General features: G+C 42.7%; 1 protein-coding gene across 1 annotated transcript in view; it reads right to left on the bottom strand.

Moving 5' to 3' along the window:
- The window catches only part of Synpo2 (synaptopodin 2), a 142,464-nt gene extending 119,234 nt beyond the window's left edge, over window positions 1–23,230 (bottom strand). The window contains exon 1 of the mRNA XM_075981460.1: window positions 22,989–23,230. Within this exon, the coding sequence (XP_075837575.1) occupies window positions 22,989–23,093 (105 nt within the window). The 5' untranslated portion in view covers window positions 23,094–23,230. The remainder of the gene's footprint in view (window positions 1–22,988) is intronic.
- Window positions 23,231–26,684: the final 3,454 nt, after the last annotated feature.

The raw sequence follows: 26,684 nt of genomic DNA, 5'->3' as shown, positions 1-26,684 counted from the left end.
TTGATTTGAACTTTATAAAGCTCAAGTAACAAAAAAAAAAAATGGTAAGGCTAGAAATGCCAGGACTTTGGGAGGATGGAGCGAACATTGCTCTATTTGACCTCTCCCTCGGGGTTCCAGTAACACCTTGGTTACATAGGACTCCCTCAAAAGAGAAAGAAATATTTGTAATTGGACACCTGTTGCCTTTACTGCACTCCAACTTCTTGGCAGGTTCAGTGAGCCCTTCAGTGATGGGATTCTCAACTCTCTATTGCTTCGGCTCCCTCTCCTCAGCCACCCCTGCAAGCAGAGCCTCTGATCTTGAGACAAATGTCTGCCCTCTAGGCTCTTAGCTGAGTTGAGGCTTAGTACTTGACAGAGGCTGACTAAAACACTTAGTGACCCTCTCATTCACCCTGTCAGGAGCCTTCTGTACTTCAACCTCCAACAATGTATTTCTCCTAGAAAACCTATAGATCTTCTCTTTCAATTATCCTTTCTGTGCCCAAAGTTCTCTACCTCACGCTCCATGATTATACTTACAGAATCTTTGTATGTCTGAATGGGGAATGGGTTTGCCTGCCTCTGCAAAAGTGTGAGCACTGTTAAAGCTATATTTCATGTATTTATTTTGTGTGTGTGTGCACTTGTGTGCCACAGTATGCATTCAGAGGTCGAAGGACAACTTGCAGGAAGTTGGTTCCCTCTTTCCACCACTCAGGGGCTAGGGAACTCAGATGGTCAGCCTTGGAGGCAGGTGCCTTTACCTGCTGAGCCATCTTGCTGGACCTCAGTGAACTTCTTGAGTTGAAGACTCTGTAATATTCACTTTTACATCCCCTGGAGCCTATCTAATTTATAATAATCCCTTAATTGATGCCTATTGACATCAAATGATTTAAAAATTAAGGTTCACAGGAATAAACTTTCTCATTCGGTTACTTTGGTAGTGGGCACATGAAGACAGAAGACAGCTAAGTGCAAGGCTTACAAAGAGATTTTTGTCTCCACTTCCAGCTCTCACCAATTCAAATAGTTGGCAATGGCACAAGCCTGGGAGCTGGGAAGCTCTGTCCAGGCTTGGCAGAGTGACTGCAATATGCCAGCCCTTTGGGTTGTATCAGTTCCTTATATTTATTCTCACTTAAAGTAAGTATCCCATAGTCAAGTCCCCCTGAATAAGTATTCAGTGTGTACTTCTGAAGCTCTTGCCAAGAGTGCACCAGTGAGCCAGCTTCTCCATTCACAGACTGGTCACTTGGAGCGACATGATGAAACTGAGAGAGGGAGTTTCTGTTAGTTACTACTATACCACTGTGAATTTTTAAATGTATGTTTATATTTATGATAGTCTGAACGTTAGCCTGGGCAGTCTGGTTGGTAAAAAAATATATCTGTAAGTGTGTTTTCATGAGCGTGTATGTATGTATTATGGGGGCATGCATGTATGTACTGTGAGAGCATGAGATGTATGGATGCATAGGAGTGCATGCATGTGCACATATATGTGTGCATCCATGTGGATGCCAGAGCTCAATGCCAGGTACCTTCCTTGATCTCTCTCCACCTGATTTCTTGAAATCAGACACTTTCACTGAACCTGGTGCTTACCAGTTGGGTCTGGCCAGGGAGCTGCAAGGGTCCTCTGTGCTCCACCTACTCAGCACCAGGATCACGTGTGCGTACTGCCACGCCAGGCATCTTACATGAGTGCTGGGGATCCAAACACAAGTCTTCTTGCTTGCCTGGCAAGCACTTTACAAAGTGAACCTCCCCCTCCCAATATTTTATATGTGAATCAGATGAAATTGAAATTAAATTATCTTTGCAATACTTGAATAAGGATTAAGCTATGACTCTCTAGTATACTCTACATATCATAACTTTTGGTACGTAAAAAAAATTAGATATAGTGAGTTTACAGGGTAAATATAAACTTTAACCCAATGTCTGGATTAGCTCTTTCCTTAAAGGGTCAACTTATTGTATCGACAAACTAAGAGTAAGAAACTGCCATCCACGGACTTCCTTTTGAAGGTTACTCTTGTTCCAGTTCCGCATGGTCTAACTGAGGCTCGTTTCTTTATCGTTTGATCTGAAACTCTATAGATGCAGCACCACTCTGCACATGAGTCACAGGATAGCTATTCCCAGTCTGTAGCCAATTCTCCAGAGAATCAAAGGAAAAAAGAAACAATTGCCTTTTAAGGAAGTCGAGCCTATTCTTAGCGATAAGCCTATTTTCCTTTCTGGTTGAGCTTAGTCTCAACAACCAATGAAAGAAAACCTCCGGACAATACATTACCTACTAAATGAGCTGCTCTGCAGAATGCGTCTGCAGGTCTGTTTAAAGTTCCTCTATACCATAAGCTATCATATATAAACAGACTGTAGAAACACACACCCAGGCTCGTGTGAAATGTTAAACTGAAGGCACAGGGGTTTCACAAACATTAAGACATCTAAGTGCAGTTTGGAATTAAAGGTTGGATATTTTTGTTAAAGACATTCACTTCCAAAAGTTAAAAAAAGAACATTCACTATCGAGGAATTTTGTACGGCATTGGATTTATATTGCAAAGGATTTATATAAGCCATTGAAGGAGCCAAGCCTGTCTGTAGACCTGTAATCCCAGCCACTCTGGAGATTAATGACTGGGAACAGTAGATTCAAGGCCTGCCTGACCTGCACAGTGAGTTCAAGGTCATCTTAAACTGTTTAGTGCAAACCTGTCTCCAAATACAAAGCAAGAAGTGAGTGGAGGATGCAGCGCAATGGCAGAGTGCTTTCCTAGCAGGTGTGAGGCCTGATACCATGCGTGCGTGCACAAAAATACAAAATGTTGACTATCTACTTAAACGTGAAAAACTAACACTTCTCATCCTCTGAATTCCTGTTCTTCACATTTGATTCTCCCTACATTATAGCAAAAAGTTCCCACAGGAAAACTGTCTATCAGAATGGGCTGTAGAAATGACCCCAACACAATGAGATACTTCTTTACCAGCACCACAAACTCATCTGGCAGTTTGAGTGACCTAGTGCTGTCTGGTCACACTGGACACACAGAGCACACATGCATATCCACACAGAGCACACATGCACATCCACACAGAGCAACATACATGCACACACAGAGCACAGATGCACATCCACAGAGCACACATGCACAGCCACATATAGCACACACGCACATCTATACAGAGCACACAGAGTACACACAGAGCACACATTCACACACACAGACACAAAGCACACATGCACATCCACACAAAACACACATGCACACACACAGAGCACGTGTGCACATCCTCTTAGTGTAAAAGTTGATTTGGTTTTGAATAAATAGGCCCTATTTCTCTTATCCAAGCAGCAAAATCACCACTGAAAAATTTATAGATTCAAACAATAAGTATCTTTACTAAGGTGAAGAATTTTAATACCATGATTTAGTCAGGAAATTGCAGAGTTGGTTAAAGTCTCTGAATTTAAAGGGCTTTTTGTTGGAGTTGTTGATTTTTAATCAAATGCTGTAGGGTTGAAAAGAGCACTATGGAAGAGACTAAACACTATAAAAGTGTATGTGAAAACCCTGAAAACCTCTTCAGCTAATAACATTAAAACACAAAGATGTTAAAGCAAAGTTTCTTGGGCCTTCATGTAGCTAAAACTTTCCTTTGACACGGCCCCCAAATACACACTTAAAAGTTCAAAATATGGTAAGTTTGACTACATTAGAATTATTTTTCAAAAAAGAAACTTTAAACAGCATGAAAATATGTTATAAAACCGAGTCGTCATTTGATAATAGTTTAATATGAAGAATGACAATATGAATAATCAAACATGATTACTAGCAATGTTCAATGTGATGAATATATAAAACATTTGTACTAATCAACAAGTATACAAATAGGAACATTGGAAATATGAAGAGTCAATCCACAGAAATGACAGACAGCCAATAAAAACATGCAGGCTCTTCTACTTAACCGTGGTCATAGAAACACAAATCAAAACCACACTGAAGACAGCTGGGCATTCAGCAGAATGATATAAATAAATTCATGATAATATCCAGTGTCAGGAGACATGGGTCCCTTCTATATTACTGGTGGAAATACTAAAATCATACATCAATTTTTTTCCCTAGACCTCGACTTCAAACACATGACCAAGCCTTTCCATTTCTAGGCATACAACTTAACTAAATCCTTTCCAATTTACAACAGCAGATGTGTCCTAATAACACTGTTCACAAGAACAAATACCTGGAGCAAACCAGATGCCCATCAAGATGCCCATCAAGAGGATGGCAAGTTAACCGCAGGCTATAAGTGAATGATATACATCAATATTAACTGTTTACAGGTAATGCAAATGAGCTGGAGCTACAGCTACATGGACAAATCCCAATATTATGTCTTAAGGAAAGAAAGACAAGCTCTACAGAGACTACACGCAGCATGAAATCCTTTCAATAAAGCTTAAACAACTAAATCAGTACTTCATTGTACCACGTAAATCTTCAGTAACACTATGTAAAAAAGAAAGGCAAGCAAAACCTAGGGTCGTATTACCTCAGGTGAGAAAGGCAGGGTGATGTAAGGTGGGGCAGTCATAAAGACAGACACAGGGTGCTACCTGAATTCTGGCTAGGGGATTGAGCTAGCATGTGTTCAGGATAGTACTAAAACAACAAGAAATATACAGCAAACCAAGGATCATCATTATTAGATTCTTTGTTCTGTTGTCTAAAATAATGATAGCAATAATAATAATGATAATAATTTAGACAAGTTAACAATTTCAAATTGTAGTGGTTTGAAAGAAAATAGTCCCTATAGGGAATGGCACTATTAGGAAGTATGGATTTGTTGGTGTAGGGGTGACCTAGTTAAGAAGATGTGTCACTGTAGGGGTGGACTTTGAGGTCTCTTATGCTCAAGCTACACAGAGTGTGGCACTCAGTTCACTTCCTGTTGTCTTCAGATAAAGAAGTAGAGCTCTTAGCACCTTCTTCAGCACCATATCTCCTGCATGGCTCCATGAAGATAATGGACGAAACCTCTGAAATTGTAAGCCATCCCCAATTAAATGTTTTCCTATAAGAGTTACTATGGTCCTGGTGTCTCTTCACAGCAATAGAGACCCTAAGACACAAATCTATCACTCAAGTGCCTTTAAGAAAACTTTAAGATGCTAAAACTATTGCTTTATTTTTCTGGTCCTAACACAAATTAATATAACAATATGTTTATCATCTAAAGAATACTAACCAAATATCAAGTTCTCATGCTCTGTTGTCTGTGATTCACCTTCATGCACTTCAGCTGTGGTCTCTACCACTAAGTAGCCTGTTGAGTGTGTGCAGACCATCTTAACTGGCTACTGAGTAGCTTCTCCCCTGTTATCCACAGATAACTCAAATTTGATTTTATTTAAAGTTACGTTCATTTTCCTTCTCCCATAACTGTTCCTCTTACATAAAGTTTCAATGAATGCAATATTCACCTTTTTTTTTGTCATCCTGGAAAATGTCTCAACACAACTGTCTTCTCTGCTCCTCAGCCTGCTGTCCACCTCTGATGTTTGTCTGCTTCATCTGTGACTCTTGCTTTTAGTAAGAGGATGGAGCACACCACTGGTCCTGCTGGACTAACCAACAGTCTTTGGGTTTGCTACGTGGAGTGCTTAAATGCATTTCTCCCAGTTCTGCTTCTCAACCCATCCCTACATCATCACCAGACATCTTCAGGATGCATCAGACAATGCCACATCCTTGCTTAAAATTTTTTAATGACTGTGCAGAAAGGGTTCTTAATGAGTAGATAATGCACTTGAGAGGAAGAGGCAGTGGTTTTAAAATTTGGTTCTTCAGGAGTTCTGAGTTAATTAAGGCAGTTCTAACAGTCAGTACTCTGAACCTATCCATGGCAGTCGGGTAGTAGCAAGATCACTGTCATGATCCTCTTCACATGGGGATTTCTTCTTATTCTGCCATAATTTCTTCATGCAAATGATGGAAAATGAGTAAAGACTTGCATGCTGTCCAAGGGACATGCCAGTGGTGAGTTATACATGTCCACAGGAAAACTAGACTACTTCAGATAACGTTATTCTCTAATTCCTAAGCTGCCTCGATAAATTAAGGGGTAGTTTAAAAATTTATTTTTATCTTATCTGCATATGCAAGTGTTGAATGTATGTGTGTGGTTGGTGCTAAACAGGCCAGAAGAGAGTATCAGATCCCTTGTAAATGAAGCCATGGGCAGTTAAACCATGTGAGTGTTGGGACTGGAACCTGGTCATCTGCAAGAGCAGCAGTGCTCTTAGCCACTGAGGCATCTCTCCACTCCCAATCCCAATGCTTATGAAAGAAGTCACTGAAAGTTCCCTGGCATTTTCCAGAGCTCCTGACATCCACTAGCCATGCCATTCTCCTGCTGACCCTGCATCTTGGCTGGTGCTGTTCCCAAGGTTTGGAATATCTCTGTCCAATTGAACCATCAGGGTCTTATTTGAATGATAATTCTTCACTGATACTCATTGCTACTAATGAGTATTATTATGAAAGAATTAACTTCTTCTTGATTTGTGCTTTAGTGTATATTTTATGCTATTTTCTCTAAAATCTTGCTATCTTGCATAATGATTATAGATCTACATCGTCTGTAGATGTTTACATTCTAACGAGCATGGCCCCTGTGTGACAAATTCCACAGGCAGCCCAGCACTTTACAGAACAAGTGAACATGTTACAGAATGAAAACAAGCATCAGAAGCTGGAGCCACAAGCCAGAGATGAGGAATCTGTGACCTGGGGCTGATTTACCCTGAAGCTCTTCCAGTGGTTATGGATCCCACCTGGGAAATTACGCGAAATGAGTATTCTTATAATGAAGTCAAAGCTAGAAACAAAAGTCGTAACTATGAGTCTTATGAAACATTTTCCTTACTCGTGATTCCAGGAAATGTTTTATAACTGCCAGATTTTACTCTATGAACTGGTGCTGAGTTTACTCAACTAAATCCCTGTCTAACAGACCTGAACTACCCGCTGTTCGCGGCTATCACTTTATACAACTGATATTATCTTATTAAATGCAGTGGTTTCCATCCATTGGCTGGGCTCATAGAGTTTCATGGTAGATGGGTTCCATTTGACAGACAAAACAGAGGAGAATGATTGGAATTCTGGAGAAGAATCATTTGAACGGCTGTTCTGGGAGGATTGGCTTGCTCCATTCTCACCAAAAGCAAAGCTTAAACCACTGAGCAGAAGTTAAAAACATGAAGGTCATATCTAATATAAAAAAAAAAAGCTTTTTTCCTCTGTGTCCTGGTGCCCAAGATCCATTTCATGATCAGAACTATTTTGAAAAGGTGATTTCTTTGTTCTGAGTGATCAGCTGTTAGTGATGTTATTTAAAAAAACAAACAAATAACCAAAAAACCAAACAGGGCTTCCAGCTAGGAGCAGATAACCTCAAAAGAGTTATCTCTTTCAAAATCTAAATTGTTTTGTTCATTGGTTTCATTTTTTTGGGACAGGTCTCCTGTCGTTGAGGGTAGCGTCAAACTCCATAGCTGAAGCTAGACTGATTCTCCTACCCTCTTCTTCCCAAGTGCTGGGAATTGAGAGTGTGCATCACCGCACTTGGCTCTTCAGACTTGCACTTCTTTATGCTTCCCATGGTTTTTCAATTATTATTTAATTGCCATCTGCAATCAGTCATATTTTGCACTTAGGCTTAATCATGTCTGATGGCTTAACGTGTTAACTCATGTCTGCCCCTTAAGGGCTATTTTTCTATTAAGTCTGTGTGCTCCTTGAGGTAGATCTAGATCCATTATAAAAGAAGAAAAAAGGCCTTGGATAAAATTAGACTTGAAAACAAAATAATGTTCATTTCATTGTACATCTTAGCTCCTACAACTGATGATCTCAATAGCCCCTAAATGCTAATATCTCTTAACTCTTTCTACCTTGGCAAGATGGCAAGACCTTCATGTTCAGTTTTGCTTTTGTTCCGAACACAGAGATTTCATGCAAGTTGTCCTGAAAGTATTGAGATTCCTTATGTTATCATAGGAAGATGCTACAAACTTTTATGCCTAAGCTAATGCAACACTAATAAAAGAAAGAAGGAACAGATAGGCATCAGTGAACAAACTGGTTTGCACTGGATTCCACAGAGAGAAAAATGGAGAAGAGAAAATAAAAGTTGAATTAATCTCAGCCATGCATCTGGAGTTCACAGGAGCAGAGTCCTGCTTCTGACTCATCCATGCCAATAACTAAGACACTGGTGCGGCCCTAGTGCTGGCCACCCCCAGTTTCCATGATAACGGGCTCGGAGGGAGAATGAAACGATTGGAATTCACAGATAACACAAGTGTCAACCTTGATTCAAATCTCATCATATGTCCCTTAGGCTTTGGTTTTTGGAGGATTTTTGTTTGTTTGTTTTAGCTTTTGCTACTTTTCACTTTATTCACACGTTATTCAAACTGGCATCAAGCAGGAAAGATGCTACGGTGGAAAATAATTAGGTCTACCCAGGGGAGACCTCTTGGTATTCGCTGAGCATATTCTATGTTCAAGAAGCCATCAAATAAGGGATCTAAATAAAGCATCCTCCCTAAAATTAGGGATTTTTATCATTTTATTTGCGAGAATGTTTATTTTTAAAAAGTCAAGTAAATTAACACAGTATGACCCACAGACAAGGAGGGCAGGGATGACTTTAGACAGCGAAGCACTTACTTTTTAATTTTCTTACAGATATATATGTATATATGTGTGTATATATATATATTGTATGTTAGGCATAACTCCCCACCACCACCTCACTTCTCCACCAATGTTTTCTTACTTCTTTTCCCATTCCTGTTAGCCCCCCGACAATTTGACTTCGCCTTCCACTTAATATACACATACATGATTTTTTGTGACTATATAAAGTCTAGGGACCACATATGAGAGATATTTATCATCTCAAGAAAGACTTAATTCATTAATATGATTATTCAGCTGCTTCCATTTCTGGTAAACAACATGACTTCATCCTTCTTTATGGACGAAAAAGCTTCCATGTGTCTGTGCGCATTTCCTTAACCGTTCCCCCGTTGTTGGACACCTAGGCTGATCCCACAACTTTTCAGACACTCATGTTTATGGAGAGAAGGAATCATTAAAACAAACTGGCTTGAACTAAACTTTAAAGAACGGCAGTAAAGAATATTATTAGAAAAGCCCAAAGAAATGATTATTCAGGTGCAACATTATGTTCCTTTGAAATGAATGAATGAATGAAATTTATGCTCCAGCAATGCTGAAGCACGCATGGGCAGCCCGTATATGACGGTTCTGTTGAACTTGTCCATGTTGGGTTTCATGGTCTAAGTTGATGAGGACAACTGACTGGGTCCCTTCCTCAAAAGGACACCACATTTCATTGCAGATGGTTGTGAGTCACAATGTGGTTGCTGGGAATTGAACTCAGGACCTTTGGAAGAGCAGGCAGTACTCTTAACTGCTGAGCCATCTCTCCAGCCCCATATGTTCCTCTAGCCTATCTTAAAATAAACTACTGAATTAGCTTACATATACATTTAGACTATGTGCATGTATGCACATACTTATCCACCTACATGCTAAGACTTAAGCTCCTATCTGTGGTAGCTGCTTAAAGTCACCTCCAGCCAATGGTCCTCGGAAGTTACTCCTTGATTTGAAGAACAGCATTTCAGTTTCTTGCTTTTCCCATCAATACTGTATATATCCAAATTATATTTCCCATATATGCCTATACAAAATGAAAGAAGAAATTCCCAGGCATTTGTCATCGTGAAGAATAGAAGACTGGGAAATGGAACAAATGGAACCATCCAGTACAAGGTTCTTCTTTCGGATATGCACAGAGGGTGTTACCAGAGGTTAAAAAAAAATCAGGGAGAGACAGAACAGCAAAGCTGAGAGAGCCCAACACAGCTCCTTCTGACACCATCCTCTCAAGAGGACTTGGTTCAGAAGAAATGTCCGAGATTGCCAGGTTAAGGTGTGGCAGAGGGGAAGTAGTGAGCCACACCACACTGAGTGATGTCCAGGATACGGCGAGAGCGAAACAGCAGCATGCACTTCTGCATGGTGTCTGGGGTGAGTTACAACACCTCAAAACGGACAGGGGAGCTTCTAACACTGGAGGGGAGTTGACAGTTTGTGGGTCATAGTAAAACAAATTCTAACAATGGAAAAATAAATATGGGGGTAAAAAAAGAAATTATATTCACATCCCGTCCGTCTTCTTAACTGGAGGGATCAGGAAAATACTGAGCGATCAGTCAGTGCCACTGCATAATCGCCATGTTGTCCCTTCTGTTAGTTTAGAGCAAGGCATGATGGACTGTAATCCTAGCATTTGGGAGGCTGAGACAGCATGTTCACAAGCCTGTGGTCACAATGAGTTACAGAGTAAGACTCTGTCTCCAAAACTTCTTTAATAACAATGAGTTTAGAGAGCCTTTGGTGCGTGGGTTCCACCTTCGTTATGAGTCGAAGATAAAGATCCAGCCTGTGTCCTATGAATCACACAGATGATTTGCATGATGACAATGACCTGAAGACACCAATGCAACACTCCTCTGCTCCTCTTACATGTCTGCCAGCCTTCCCAAGCTTGGATAACCATGGGCATGACCAGAAATCCACCCTGCATCTGCCACAACCATGTTGATCTACATAGAAGAAGAAACATCCAGAAAATCCCTCTCCACAGGGTTGACTCTAGCAATGCCGACAATCTAAGAGTCACAAAAAAAGAATTCTTACAACCTCTATCCCTCCTGTCCCCCATGTCCCTCAAGCTTTCTTTAATGAAGATCCGGGAACAGGCATCTTCACATCCCGCAGACAACCCCCTTCCTTACATCCCTAAACATAACAACTTCTATGGGTCCATATCTTAGGCATGCTTGGAAAAATCTCAGCTCCCTCAGGGGTGGCCCCACCACTCAGCTCAACTAAGGCCATGGCAACAGGGCATACGGCCATACTTGTGTCAAGGCTGCTGCTGCTGCTGCTGCTGCTGCTGCTGCTGCTGCTGCTGCTGCTGCTTCTTCTTCTTCTTCTTCTTCTTCTTCTTCTTCTTCTTCTTCTTCTTCTTCTTCTTCTTCTTCTTCTTCTTCTCCCTCCTCCTCTTCCTCCTCTTCCTCCTCTTCCTCCTCTTCCTCCTCTTCCTCCTCTTCCTCCTCTTCCTCCTCTTCCTCCTCTTCCTCCTCTTCCTCCTCTTCCCCTTCTTCCTCCTCTTCCTCCTCTTCCTCCTCTTCCTCCTCTTCCTCCTCTTCCTCTTCCTCTTCCTCTTCCTCTTCCTCTTCCTCTTCCTCTTCCTCTTCCTCTTCCTCTTCCTCTTCCTCTTCCTCTTCCTCTTCTTCTTCTTCTTCTTCTTCTTCTTCTTCTTCTTCTCTCTCCTCACTGCCCCACCTTTCTCTCTGCTAGATTATGTGTCTTCAGACTGAATTTATAATCATAGCTGTTCCTCCTTTCTGCCTCACGGATGTTACACATGAGCTTTGCACAATACTCCAGTGAGAACGGTCCTAGGGAGTGGGCTTTGGACCAGGCTGTTAGGTATGTCTAGTCCCGTCTTCCATACCAGCAATCAAACAATGCACCTAAAAGTTAGCTGTCCCTCCCTTGATGCTTTCAGACTCCTTAGTTTCCCTTGAGTTTGTGAGTGAGAAAGGGGGTCAGGGGAGAAATTGTTAAGGCATTTCAACAGGATCTGGTGGTGAGCACCTGTAACCCCAAGTTTAGAAGGCTGAGGTCAGAGAATACAAACCCAAGGCCAGGCTGGGCTGCAGTCAGAAACCCTGTCCCAGGCAAACAAACAAAAGACCTTAAGTGCCATCCTGTTGGCATGAAATGGACACTGCCCTGCCATGCGGAGCTCCAGGAAAGCTGTTGTCAAAATGTGACCGCTGTGGTATCTCTGGCTGTAGGATGTTCCTTTCCTTTTTAGCCTTTTCTGTGCAGTTTGGATCATTTTTACAATGACAAAGTTGTTTTATTACAATCTAAAGTTGAAAGACATTTTCAAGTCTATTTTAAACATAAAAAAAAAGAAGTTCCTTTATTAGGGAGAGACAATTTGATTTAAAAGACCACATCTGAGACACAGAAACTAGCGGCTCTCCTTTCTCTTTTGACACTTGGTAAATTCCTTTCAAGTAAATTTAAGGGGCTAAGATATAGGTGAGCAAGATCAAATATGCTTTTCTCTTCCATACACATCAGAGTGCTTCACGGACTTGAACAACTAGGTCACTTGTATTGAAGTAAGTTTTTAAAATTAAACTGTATAACCACATTTATGTATGTATGTATGTATGTATTTATTTTTACGGGTGTATCTCTCCACGGGGCATGTGTGGGGGTCAGAGTATAACTCGTGGGAGGTAAGATCTTGTGAGATTCTCCCCCTTTACCATGTAGGTTCTCAGGGATCAAATTCAGGTCCCTCCTGCTTGGTCAGAAGCTTTTTTATCTGCTTAGTAGCTGTAATAAAGGAAATAAATGTGAAATAATCTTTGCCTCTTTGGGATTTCCAGCAAAGTATGAGAAAAATCTTACCTGCAAATAATTCTTGACCCAGAATATAAATAAAGAACTTAGATTTATGAAAATATCAACTATGCTTAAATACAGGAATTGCAAAAGGTTTTATGAAAAAGACTAACTACATTTTTGTGTGATGGAAAAGTATCTCATTATTTAGAAAATTAATAAAGAAACAATTTATTTTAAAATCATTTGTTTCAAAATTCATTTATTACCTCAAGCATTTGTTTTAAAAGTAAAAGCAAGAGGACACATTGAATTCACGAGTAACTCAAGGCACTACCATTTTAATCAACTGGAAAGTAAAATCTAGTGAAAGCTCATTAAATTGGTAGCCCTTGAGAGTTTTTGTTTTGCCTTTTAAAATAAATATGTCCCAGAAATTATGACAAAAGGAAATGCACATAGGGTTTCCATATAACACTGTGTAAAGAATTAAACTTTCTTTTTAAAAAAGTCTTTGGTAAGTTAGGGAAAATGTTGCCATTCATGGACATTGCCTTTCATCTATTATCTTTTGATCTAAAAATAGACTCTAGCCAGAATGAACAATAAAATCATCTATTCCAAACCCTTCATTTAAACAGAGCATATAAATAGAGCAGTTGAAAGCCCTTCATCTGAGTGATGTCCTTAACATCAAAGTCAAACCTGACATGGGTCTAGAACTCAGTGTCCTGAATCAACCTTCAACCAACGTGAATCTCATCAAACCTTGAGGATTTATATCATGGTGTCATATAAGATCAAATAAAAACATACAAAACACATTGGTAACCCCTTTAGTTACCCTTTAAATCATTTTCTCATAACACAGTGTAAAATTAAACCTCTGTAACATCACTTTGGCCAGCAAGTGGGTAAACACAACACCAAGCCTGACCACCTAAGCCCCAGAGACCACAAAATAGAAAGAGAGAATTGACTCCTGTCAGTTATCTCTTGACCTTCAAACTGTCACCATGGCACTTACGCATACACATATACACCCCCCACACACACACATGCACACACACACACCCCTACATACATGTAAATAGCTGCCACTCTCACACTAAGATTAAAAGACATATTGATTCATTAGTTAATTTATTCCACATTTCAGCAATAATGTGTAACTTGCTGTAAGTTTCTAGTCAGGCACACATGTGGCTTGTATTGATTATTCATATCAATTAGAAGATGTCAAGAACAGACAGGCAGTGGTGCCGTGGTGGCGCACGCCTTTAATCCCAGCACTCAGGGGCAGAGGCAGGTGGATCTCTGTGAATTCAAGGACAGCCTGGTCTACAAGAGCTGGTTTCAGGACAGGCTCCAAAGCTACAGAGAAACCCTGTCTTGAAAAATCAAAAACGAAGAAGAAGAAGAAGAAGAAGAAGAAGAAGAAGAAGAAGAAGAAGAAGAAGAAGAAGAAGAAGAAGAAGCCAACAACTATGAAATGACATGGTTCCCACATTTAAAGATGAAGTTAACAACAGACATCTGGAAAAAGCAGATCTTTAACCAGGAACACTAATGAGGGGTGGGGCCATGGCGAACTGTTCAGCTGAAGCTATGGGGAGCTTCATTTTGTCAAGGGGAGGGGAGCAAGGGTAATGAGCTGGTAGAAAGATGAGCTCTTCCTCCCCATCCCCACCCCCCACCCCCATTGCCATTCTGCTATGCTCTGCTCCATCTGCCTGGGGTAAAACTGCTCAAATTTGCATTTCTTCCTCCTGCTCAAGTAGGCAGGCAGCCTAGAGGTTAGAGCTGGAAACTCATCCCCGTGTGGCTACGTTCTGTAGCCGCCGAAAGTGCACGTTATGTTTACAGCCTCCAGATGGCATGCTGACCTCCATCCAGTAGGATTTCATAAGACAAAAGAATAATAAGTACAACTTCTACCATAGTCACCTCTGACAGTTTTTGGTTTTCATTTTAGTTTGATTTTTTTCCCCTTGTTTTTTTGAGACAGGGTTCCTCTGTGTAGCATTGGCTGTCCTGGAACTCACTCTGCAGACCAGGCTGGCCTCAAACTCAGAGATCCACCTGCCTCTGCCTCCCCAGTGCTGGGGTTAAAGGTGTGTGGTACCATGGTCCATTTTTCATTTTAGTTTGAACATGAGGGATAAAAATAACTGACCATTCTTTGAAAAGCTAAAAGGACCAAAGAGTGCAATATATTATCATGTACTTAGGAAACCTTATATAGTAATGCCATCTAATATTAGAGACTAGAGGAAGAAGAGGCAGGGAGAGAAGGATGCTCGGCAGCCTCTGCCATGGGAGGGGCACAGCCTTCTTCTGACTTCAGAGGGCTGTGCCCTACAGTTACTTGGGACAATCTATTTTCCTTTAGAGTTCCTAAGCACATGAATGATTCCTTCTCTCCATGATGATTCTATATGCTATTTCTGACTACATGGTGACGGAGTATTCCATAAGAAAGCAGCAACATTATGGCACCATTCACTGTCACTTCCCAGGAAGGGACCCAGGGGTGAAGCAGCCTTCTCAGTGACCTCCTAGACTCAAAGCCTTGACTCCACAAAGTTGGTTTTAAAAAATTGAGATAGCCGGGCGGTGGTGGCGCACGCCTTTAATCCCAGCACTTGGGAGGCAGAGGCAGGCGGATCTCTGTGAGTTCGAGACCAGCCTGGTCTACAAGAGCTAGTTCCAGGACAGGCTCCAAAACCACAGAGAAACCCTGTCTCGAAAAACCAAAAAAAAAAAAAAAAAAAAAAAACAAATAAAAAATTGAGATAACCACAAAGGGGATAATAATGGCTTTTTAAAAATCTTGATTAAGTTGTTGTCTTATGTAATTCCTAGCCCTGTAAACAATTCTTGGAAATACAGCTATCACTATATCTGTCTCACAAGTGAGGAAACCAAGTCTTACAGATAGAGTCTACTCACTCTAAGTACTGCTTGATAGTTACGTGCGGTCATTTATTAATGTATGAATAAGTAATGAAACAATTTTGTCGTCGTATCTTTTAAAAGCCATACCGTTTTAAGTGGGCCAATCATTTAACCTTATCTTGCCTTTAAAATCTGTAATTTCAGCCAGGTGTAGAAGTGCACACCTTTACTGCCAGCTCTAGAGAGGAAGAGGCAGGGAGGGGTACCACTGTGAGTTCAAGGACCAGCCTGGGCTAGTGAGTTTCAATCAAGTCCGTCTTTGACTGTATAATTTTAGAGACTGGCAAGATTGCTCCATGAATAAAGCACTCGTTAAAATGTGAAGTCATGAGTTTGGATCCCCAGAACCCACAGAACAGCCCAACAAAGAAGTGTGCATCTCTAATCCCCAAATTGCTACTGAGAGATGGGAGGTAGAGACAGGAGATTTCCCAGAAGCGTATGGTCTAACTAGGCCGACATACACAGTGGAGAACAACAAGAGACGCAGGCCTGAGGTTGTCCTCTGACCTCCACGCGTGTGCTGTGGCACAAACACACCCCACCTACACATAGACATGCACGCACACACACACACAAGTAAAATACATAATTTCAGCACCTACTAATTTAAATGGAGAGAAAACTGCACAACAAAGGTCTCTTAATTAGTGATTGATAGCACGTATCATGAAGTGTGTGAAACGAACTGGGGATGTGTCACAGCTCTGATGGAAAAATATCCTGGCATTTGGGAGCCAGGACGATAGCGTAAACCTCACACAGGAGAGATTTACTGGGAGGGAAAAGATCAGGTGGCTGCCTCTGCTCAGGTGAGAAACAGCAGGGAACTGAGTAGAAGGAGGGGTTGATATAGAGCTTCTAGGGATGGCCGGGTGGTGGAACTTTCCAGGGAGGGAACTGGTAGCATTTCAAGTCCAGACTGTCCTCAGACTGTCCTCAGACTGCACTGTTCCTCAGACTGCCTAACTAGACTGCACTGAGCTCCTGTCTCCTCCCACCTTACATTCCTCTCTCTGCCCAGCCATATCACTCCTGTCCCCACCTCCCTAGTGCTGGGATTAAAGTCCTGTGATCCCAAGTGCTGGGATCACCTCTGTGTGAGCTCTGTTTCTACTTTAGATAGAGACAATCTCCTGCAACTCAGGGTGGCCTTGAACTAACAGAGATTCTTCTGCCTCTGAGATTAAAGGTGTTTGCCACCACTCCTGACTTCTAGTGGCTTAGCTCTGCACTCTGATCTGCAGGAAAGCTTTATTTGTTAAAACACAAACAAGCCGGGCGGTGGTGGCGCACGCCTTTAATCCCAGCACTTGGGAGGCAGAGGCAGGCGGATCTCTGTGAGTTCGAGGCCAGCCTGGTCTACAAGAGCTAGTTCCAGGACAGGAACCAAAAGCTATGGAGAAAAACCCTGTCTCAAAAAATCAAAAAAAAAAAAAAAACAAAAAACACACAAACAAAATATCACTACAGGAATTGCCCTTGAGTCTAGGACTATCCAGTATTTTCTACATTAGTTTGCTTTCTATTGCTGCGATAAAATACTGACCAAAAGCAGCCCAGGTATTCCAGATTACTGCTGAAGACAACATCTACATAACTCACTGAACACAGAGAAGTTGAGCTGGTGCCTACCGAGAGCCTTCACCCCAATTGACGAGTGTTCATGGTACAGACAGGTACTCCACACAATATCAAAGGAGAAAGGTAAACACCAACCCAGCTACACACCCTGGGATCTACAGTGATGACCTGCCTTTTGTGCAATAGTGGCACAAAGCTTGTGGGAGTAACCAACCACTGACCGGAAGGAATAATATTCATGAGATAGAACCCATGCCTGACACTGCCCAGGTGGCCAAGAATCTAAGACTAGATAGGCCATCGACCTAGGGGAAACCAAATACTATTGTGCTGCCAAAGGAACATAACAATGAAACAATTCCTAACAACATTGTGTTATACCCACAGATAAGTGTCTTGACCATCCATCATCAGAGTTTATTCCTGCGGCATATGGGAACAAAGACCCACGACTGGAATGAAAGAATGAGAGCCTTTGAAACACCCAGTCCTAAATGAGATGTCTCCATCAAATCCCTTCCCCCAGGGCTCTGGGAACTCTGAGGAAGAGGAGGCAGAACGATTATTAGATCCAGTGGGGATGAAAGACACCAAGGAAACAAGGTCTTCTGGACACAACAGGAGGGACACAAACATATCACAGACACCGAGGCAGCACGCACAGGGCTGTGCATGTCTAAGCCAGATGGGAAGTGGACACTCGCCCCCATCCCTAACCCAGCCATCTCTGACTGATAACTGTCCAAAAGGGAAAGGTTAGTTTTCTCCCCCAGAGTCCCACTGAACATTCGAGTCACCCCTAAGGGCAGTCCCCAGGCTCAGTAAATGGCCAAAACAGAAAAATCTCAGTGGTATTTTTTTTTTTTTTTTTGGTTTTTAGAGACAGGGTTTCTCTGTGGTTTTGGAGCCTGTCCTGGAACTAGCTCTGTAGACCAGGCTGGTCTCGAACTCACAGAGATCCACCTGCCTCTGCCTCCCGAGTGCTGGGATTAAAGGTGTGCGCCACCATCGCCCGGCCTCAGTGGTATTTTTGAAGAGTTTTTTTTTTGTTTGTTTTGCAAAGTTTTGTCAGGGATTTCTTTTTCTTTACAAATCTTTTCCTTATATGCTACGGTTTCCAATTTTGCTTTTTATGTGTTTTCTGCATGTGTGAATGTGTGTGTCTCAGTATCTGCCTGTGTTTCTAGTGGGTTTTTTCCTGTGGCTCTTTTTATTTGCATGTTTATCTGTTTATTTTGCCCTATTCAGTTTTTTTGTTTTTATTTTATCTTATTATTATTTTTAATTGATGCTGGTTTGTTTTCTGATGAGAGAGAGGAAAAAAAAGAGTATGAATTCAGATGGATGGGGAAGCAGGGGGGACCTGGGAGGAGCTGAGAGAGGGGAACCATAATCAGAATATATTACATGAAAGAAAATCTATTTTCACTTTCAAAGGAAAAACAGTCCATGCATGTAAGCAGAGAAGTGTGAAATATTTAATGTAGTTTGGGGAAAAAATAGCAAGGAGCCTTATATCATGCATACAGTAAAATAAAACTGAAAAAGAAGAAACATCAAAAAGAAATGCTCCAATGTTTTCTGAGCTAAAAGAAAAATCAGTGCCAATGAATGAAGGTGCTTGAATAAAAAAATTTCCTTGTCTTTCTTCCTCTTTCGTCTTCTCTCCGTCCCGGCTCTATTTCTCTAGTTTACACTGTGCCCTACTGCTGTGTAGAGACACCATGCCCAAAATGACTATGAGAAAGGGAAGCATTTAATTGGGGGCTGGCTTACGATTTTAGAGTTTTAGCCTATTATCATCATGGTGGGGAGCATGAGAGCAGGCAGGAAGGCTTGGTGCTGGAGAAGTGGGCTAGAGCTTTACATCCTGGTCCACGGGGGGGGGGGGGGGGGGGGGGGGGGGGGGGCGGCTAGTGAATAAGCATTCAAATATATGCGCCTACAGGGGCCACTCCCATTCAACTCCCACACCCACCAACCAAACAAGCATGTGGGAACAAATGTCAACTGTCCCACCTTGCAGGCAGTCAGTTTAGCATGGTCCCTCTGGGCTTCCCAACACCTCTTCAAGATCCAATAGCCCACTTACCTTGACATCAGAAGGGGAAAGAAACCCCCTATTGCTAATCATGACCTGCTTGCAATGCCAAGGCCTCACACAGCTCTTAGCCCTCCCTGTTCCACTTCTTAATTAAACTGAGAAAGAATGAATGGGGATGTGTTCACAGAACATCCCAGGCGCTAGTCATCTCTTAGGGGGCATGGTTGGCCTCTGCTCTCTTCAGCAGGCCTTGTGTTTTTGCTCACATATCTGAATTCCCTTGGAATGTTAAAAAAAAAACATCAATACCAGGGCAAACTCACTAACTCAGGGCTGGACACAGGTTATGGGATTAATTTTTCTTTCTTTTTTTTTTAAAAAAAAAGAAAAAACTTTTATGGTGGTCACCTTAACTTACATTTAGTCTGACTATTTATTTTCTCATTGCTTTCAAAATGTGAGTTACTTTTCAATTGTAAGATTTGTTTGTAACAAAACTTTCTCTCCAAGTCCTTAGAGGAAGATTTCTCTTCCTCTAGGTGGTTTGCCAAAAAACCATCATGGCCATGTAGGCCTATGTTCACGGAGAGAGACGTTCATAAAGCGAAAACATCAACATCCCTTCTGTGAGGAAATGTGCAAACACACACACACTCACACACACACACTCACACACACACACTCACACAAAATGGGGCTTTCTGTCTGGATAAACTTGTTCCTGGGATGAATGAAGACTCTGCTTTGTCGGCGATTAGCCTGTCAGTGGGTGTAAGGAAGGTCTGGTTTTAATTACAGATTAGGGACATGTGGAATATTACTGGTTACTTGGACTTTTAAGTTTTTCAGTTGATTAAAAAAACTGGACTGTTATAGCACTGAGCTTGAATGTCAATGAAGACTTTCACTAACAATCTTCTCGTAAATCTGTAAAATTTTGGGTTTGTATACAGTGCAGTGCACCAGGAAAATGTTAAAAGATGTGTGTGCATAACTCATAAACAACTAAGTTGTCACTAGAAAGGTATTTCCTGGGGGTTAAGAAGCAATTAAATTTCTAATCTCAATAATACTGAACTAAATTTTATTATGCTATTTCAGCCTGTTAGAATTTCTACATCGGGTTATAGAAAATCTAGACATTTATTTTATCTAGACATATATTTTATTGTAAGCCAAGGGCACTGCTTTAATTAGATTGTCTATTTTTTAAAACACGTACAGTTTTTAAACTCTAAAACTAGTAACTTGCATGGATTTTGTTGAAAGAGGCTGGACTAGAACTCGCCATGGGGATGTGGAAGACTGCACCACTACTCCAAGGTCTACCTCCCGAGTGTTTCACTTGAATATTCTTTGTCTAACTTACTGGTCATCCTCCTCCTTAGCCTTTCCACTTCCTTGCTTACTCCCTCCTGCTTGGAGCTTACCCCATCTTACAGAGACAGACAGAGTCTACAAGCAACTGACATTCACTGTCTTGAGCTCAGTGAAAACCTTTACTGCAGGTTCACTCACTGAGTTGCTGTAGTCTCTTGAAAAGCTCTAAAGTTAAACAGGTATGATAATATTAAAAATCAAATATAATAATCCAGAACAATGATAAGCCTGGAAAGTCATAGCCACAGTTATCTGGAGCTTGATTAGCCTCTCTTACAACTCATTAACGCATGAGGAAAAGGCAGACTGGAAGATGCAGAGCGCCCACAGGAACACAAATGAAGCCAAACATTCAAAGGTTTCACAACAGCATTTGAAAATCAACTCTACATAAACTGGGAAAATATGCAGTGTGCTGTGGGGGAGTGATGAGGAGGGAGCTCAGTGCCTCCCCTGTGCTCTGCTAGACCCGCATCTGCCTCTGACAGACTGGTCCATCAAAGCGAACACCTAGATGCTTTCATAATGGTCTTTTAAAAGCCACCCACATATCGCCTGGATATTTTAGGGAAGAGTGTGGGACCAGTATACTTGACTTTCCTACAGCCTGGCAATTGGGAGACCGGTAGAAAATGAGCCATAGGGTTACCACAGTCCATCTCCGGGGAAACCCGCCATGCCTGTGTTTCTCAGGCTTGGCCGTGGAAAAGCCTGTGCAGAATTCCAGCTGTCTGCCACCTCTGTTCGGCTAGCAGGTGAGGGACTCTAAATTACACACTGTTAGGATTAGTGGATATTTCAGCAAGCTAGAACTCATGAAGTTTCTTCCTCGATTTCTCTCCTTCCCTACCCAGTCAACATCTCCCCTTTCACAGCAACTGAGTCAGGGCCAGTGACCTCAGGCCAAACTGCAAGTTAGGTCAGAGCTGCAATTAGAACCCAAATCTCAGCTGCCGGAGCCAGCCAACCAACTGCTGGTGAATAAATCTGCCTTAGCCTCCAGAGTCGTGTAATATGCTGAATCCGGCAGTCACATAGCGGCCTCTGCCGCTGGTCCCTGACTCCTGAAGAATCCCCACGGAGCAGCCTTCCAACCCTTTGTCATTCCGCCCTTCCAGAAAGGAGCCTCTGGAGGCTTTTTTGCTTATCCAAAAGAACCAAAAGAACGGAGGACCTCTGAGGAACTTTCCAGATATAAACCGCTTTCATCTTCCAGGTCCGTGCTCACAGCTCTGTTTCCCGCGCTTCTCACTAGGTGGCAGAACTCAACCACCGAAGAAAGGATTTTCGGATGGATGCCTGCAAGCACAAAGTTTCAAAGAAACTTCTGGCTTCACAGGGAACATTTGTAAAAGGTAAAAAGACAGAGGGAAAGAATAGCTCCGAAGGCTAAAGTGAGCCACATGTTCCATATGGGTCTAGATTCATTTGAAATATAAAAATACAACAAGAAAGTAACCTCTTCCGCCTCCAGAGCCGGTCAAAGAGGTCATAGGATTCTAAAGCTCTCAGAATTAGCGTTCGATTAAAAGATATTACCTTCTTGGTTTTTTTAAACTTTATTTTAGCTGGATGCCAATCAGAAATTAAAGCTCTCTGTTAGATCGTGGGTATTGTGCTAAGCTGACAAATCGAACTACTGCGACAAAGATATTTTAAATAGCTATTAGGTGCACCAGAAAGTTAGCTGTAATTGGTGCATATGTAAAGTATCACTGAACAGACTCAGCAGGTTCTGTTTATATGTTTATGCACACACACACACACACACACACATACACACACACACACATATATGTATATATAGCCATTAAAAAAGAAAAGATCGGGGCATGGGAGGAGGTGGAAGAAGGAAAGGGAATGGCGAGAAATAATGTCATTATATTTTAATAAAATAAAATTTAAAAAAATAATAAACTATCTATGAGTCTATCCCGAGCTCTTAGCCAGATGAGTCTAGTTAATGGAATATAGTACTTGGGCTTTTGCATTTCTTTAAATCCTTAAAAGGCCACTCTTTTAAACGGATCTCATTGCAATTCTTTATATCTTAACGATTATTGCTCCAAACTGCCCTTCTTAAGCCTAATACACACCAAATTTCACTACCAACTGTTTATTAGAGCCCAGTGATTGTCCACGGAAGCGAAGGCCTTTCTCCTCGGGTGGGAGTCAAGCAAAGCCATGTGAAGGAGAGAACACATCAAAGCAGTCTAAGACTGCTGGCTGACAGATGACAATTAACCAGCCCCTGTCTTCACCTGATGGGTGTAACAAAATTGATAGCTAATTACATGGCGTACGGTGTACATTTCTCCACAAAACACTCTTTAAAAAGCCACATCAATAAATAGATAAATTCAACAGCGCAGAAAGCAAGCCAATGACCAGAAAGACCACCAACAGGTTGTTCTCGTCCCTTCCCCTCCTTCCCAGCGTCTAACATCTCAGAACACCTCTCTCGGTCCTACCTTCGCCACTTGCAAGGGCTGCTTCTGTTCCTTGCCTCCTTGCAGCCTGAACCCCCAGGGCGCCCCTCCAGTCATGGAAATGCAGATGAAATCTCCAGTGCCCATTTTCTCCCTTTAGCCGGGCAGCATCAAGAGCTTGGGAAAGACAGGCGAGGCCGGGGAGCGGTGGAGGATGCGCCTTAAGCTCGAGCTAGTGCTGAGGGTGCAGGACGCAGGGCTGCCCCGCTGCAGGCGGCAGGGAAAGTGCGCGGCGGCTGAGCCTCCCCACCACCCTCCCAGCACCTGAACCGCCCCCTCTTGCGTCACACCCTTTGCTCAGCCCACTTTCGGCAAAAAGGACAGGGCTTCACACTAAAGGGAAAAATCCCTGTTTGGGACGAGAGGGGATGGGTGTAGAGCGGGGAGAACGACTTTGTTCTCGCTGTAACAGATTCAGCACCAACACCTGAACAGAAAGGAGATTTAACGGTGTTATAAATAGTAGCCAGCTTGGGGGAGTTTTAACTTCCATGAGTAACTGACTAAAGATAAGTTCTCAGGACTCAGTTACTAGAGAGTTAGACTCTCTCTCTCTCAAAGAATACTTCTATCTCTACCACACTGATGAATGAAAAGGAAGAGGTAAAGCGAGTTTCAGTACTGTTCTATCTGCTGCCTGCAGAAAGCAACCCTTTAAAGGGCGGAAATAAAACACAAGCGTTTTTTGAAAATCTTTCCTGAAACTGTATTTTTCTGAATTAACATATGTTTAGAGGAGGAAGGAGGGGGGAGGGGAGAAGAAAAGGGGGGTAGCTCCACTGGGAGCTATTTTCTAAAAACTTTTTTTCTGTTGCAAGGTTCAAGATACTTTAAACGTTTTCTGCTGTTTATTTCATGCATGCATATAAAGTGCTTAGGTCAAATCTATCCCCTATTCCCCTTCCCTTCCAATTCTTTCCCTATTCCCGCCACCACTAATGTGGTCATCTGTTAAACTGAGTCCTCTTTTGCTACCAGTGTGCGTGCATGTGTGTGTGTGTGTGTGTGTGTGTGTGTGTGTGTGTGTGTGTGTGTGTGTAAGTGAAGGACAATCTACTGGACTATAGCTCTCCTCGGTGAGCATCCTGATGAAAACTGATTCTTCCTTTCCGGGCAGTCATCAGCTGCGAAAAGCTTCAAAACACACACTGTTTTGATAAGCAACACAATAGCTAAACGTTTCTGCGGTCACCGCAAACACGCGCCATTATACTTCTGTCAGAGGGTCACGGATTCATCATCCCCTGCTGACCTACCAGGGCCTGGTGGGCCCTGAATTTTTATGTCTCTCTTGGAAAGCATGCTATGGGAATGCCATCGGAGCAGGTGCAGACTGGGGGACGACAGAAGAACAGTGAGAGACGGGGCCCTCGGGGGGCCTTCCGTGAGGGCATTTTCACTCATTCATCCAACCTCTCTTCTGAGGCTGACAGTGGTATGTGGAGGAACCGCTATCATGAGGGTCCCAGAGCATGGGGCATGCTCACCAGCAACAACTGCTTCGGTCAGCAACAACTGCTTCTGCAGAGAGCTCAGAACTGGGGCCTTTCTCAGTCTCTGAGCACTGGCGCATGCGTGAGTACCAGGGCCGCCAACACCAGGCAAAGACCACGGACTTGCTGGACTTAAACACAGCAAAATCATTGCGCAATTCTGGAGGTGTCACGGTTTGTATGTCTTGTGCTTGAACACTTGGTCCCCAGCTGGTGGCACCACTTTTAGAGGTTGTGGAATCTTTGTGACTGTGGCCTAACCGAGCAAAGGTGGGTCACCAAGGGTGGCCTTGAAGAGCACATTTTTTTCTGTCTCTGCCCAACACTTTCGGCTTCGTACCTAATTCACGTGGGAGGAGCCCAAACCATACTCTCCTCTCCAGCTACGTTGATGGCCTATATCCACAAACTCTCAGCCAAGGGAAGTCCTTCCTCCCTGTGTCACCTCTGTCAAGCAAAAGTAACTGGTGCAGGCGGGTTCCGGGGTCAGAGTGCCGGCGGAGACAGTTCTGAGTGTTTCCCTTGGCTTGTAGGCGGCTCTCCACTCGATCTCCACAGCGTAGGCTGGTTACTTTTCTTATTGATATGGCCAAGAACTTGACAATAATCAATTCAAGGAGAGTTCCATTCTGTATCACAGCTTAAGAAGAGCTCTGAGTCATCACCATGGGGAGGGCAAAGCAAGGGGATGGGGCGGGGCAGCTGGTGCTACTGTGTTCCCACTTAGGGGACAGATAGGAAGTGAGGTCAGGTTACAAAGCCTCAAAGACCGCCCCCATCGACCCACTTCCTCCAGAGTCACCAGCGGGGAGCCAAGTGTTCAAAGGCAGGAGCGGAGAGAGCAGCAGCTTACATTCAAATCACCACAAGGTCTTCCTCGTCTTTGTCCCAATCTCCTCTTCTAAGGAGGAGGAGACCAGTCATTTTGGATAAGGCACACCCTAATTATTCATATCAATTAATTATGCTTTAAAGATCAACTTCCAAATATAATCACATTCTGAAGCATGGGGGGATGGGAATAAAACTCGGGAGCTTTAATTCAATTATAGGAGTGATGGATACAGATGTGGGGAAGATGGCTCCCAAGTCAGGATCACTTACTTCTATTACAGACGACCTTGTTCAGTTCCCAGCACCTAATCAGACGGCTCACAACTACCTGTGACTCCATTTCCACTCTGTCTCCACAGACACCTTCACACGCATTCTGCGCGCGCGCGCACACACACACACACACACACACACACACACACACACACATAAACCTTTTTAGAAGGGTGATAGACACAGATAACTTAGATGAAAGTTCATGTCTTTTCAAGACACGAAAATATATAAAAACACCTTCAGACTGTGACAATTGTGTTTATTATCCGGATTTTCCATTTCTTGCTATTCTAAGCCAGTGGTCAGAGTCTTGCTGTTTCCCTTGTTGAGATGGAACAGAAGATGGCAATCATTGTGTTGATTTTGGTTTTTTTGTTTTGTTTTGTTTGTTTTTCGAGACAGGGTTTCTCTGTGGTTTTGGAGCCTGTCCTGGAACTAGCTCTTGTAGACCAGGCTGGTCTCGAACTCACAGAGATCCACCTGCCTCTGCCTCCCGAGTGCTGGGATTAAAGGTGTGCACCACCACCGCCCGGCCATTGTGTTGGTTTTGGAAAGCCTAAACCTCCATGAAATAAGTGTGTAAAGTATTCTAGACCAGGAGGAAAGAGAGGAGAATGTCTTTGAGATGAGTGATAAAGGTCTGGCCCTAAGAACGGTCTGTGGGCCCCTCTCAGGAAGCAGCGTCCACTATGCTGGTGACGCGGAGATAAAAGACAGGCCCCAGAGAGAAAGAGGTGCTGGGTCACAGGAAGATACTGGACTCCATCCCCTGCCACACGAATGTCATGAAAGCTGAAGATAGATAACCAATGCCATAGCTACTGTCAGTGACTTCAGAGAGAGCAAGGGACAAGCCACCTAAACTCCCTAGAACCACGAGAGCTTTGCAAATCCTGGTGTCTCCATCTGTTTGGAGTGCTATAGAAGAATAAAATAGATGGGGTGATTTTTAACTCAGACATTTATCTCCCAAAGTTCTTGAGGCTTGGAAATCTGAGATCAAAGTACTAAGAGATTCCATGTATGATAAGAACTCTCTTCGCGGCTTGGAGGATTCCACCTCCTCCACACATTT

The sequence above is a fragment of the Microtus pennsylvanicus genome, chromosome 7 (assembly GCF_037038515.1).
Source record: "Microtus pennsylvanicus isolate mMicPen1 chromosome 7, mMicPen1.hap1, whole genome shotgun sequence".
NCBI classification, from domain to species: domain Eukaryota; kingdom Metazoa; phylum Chordata; class Mammalia; order Rodentia; family Cricetidae; genus Microtus; species Microtus pennsylvanicus.
This window is presented reverse-complemented; position numbering and strand designations above follow the sequence as displayed.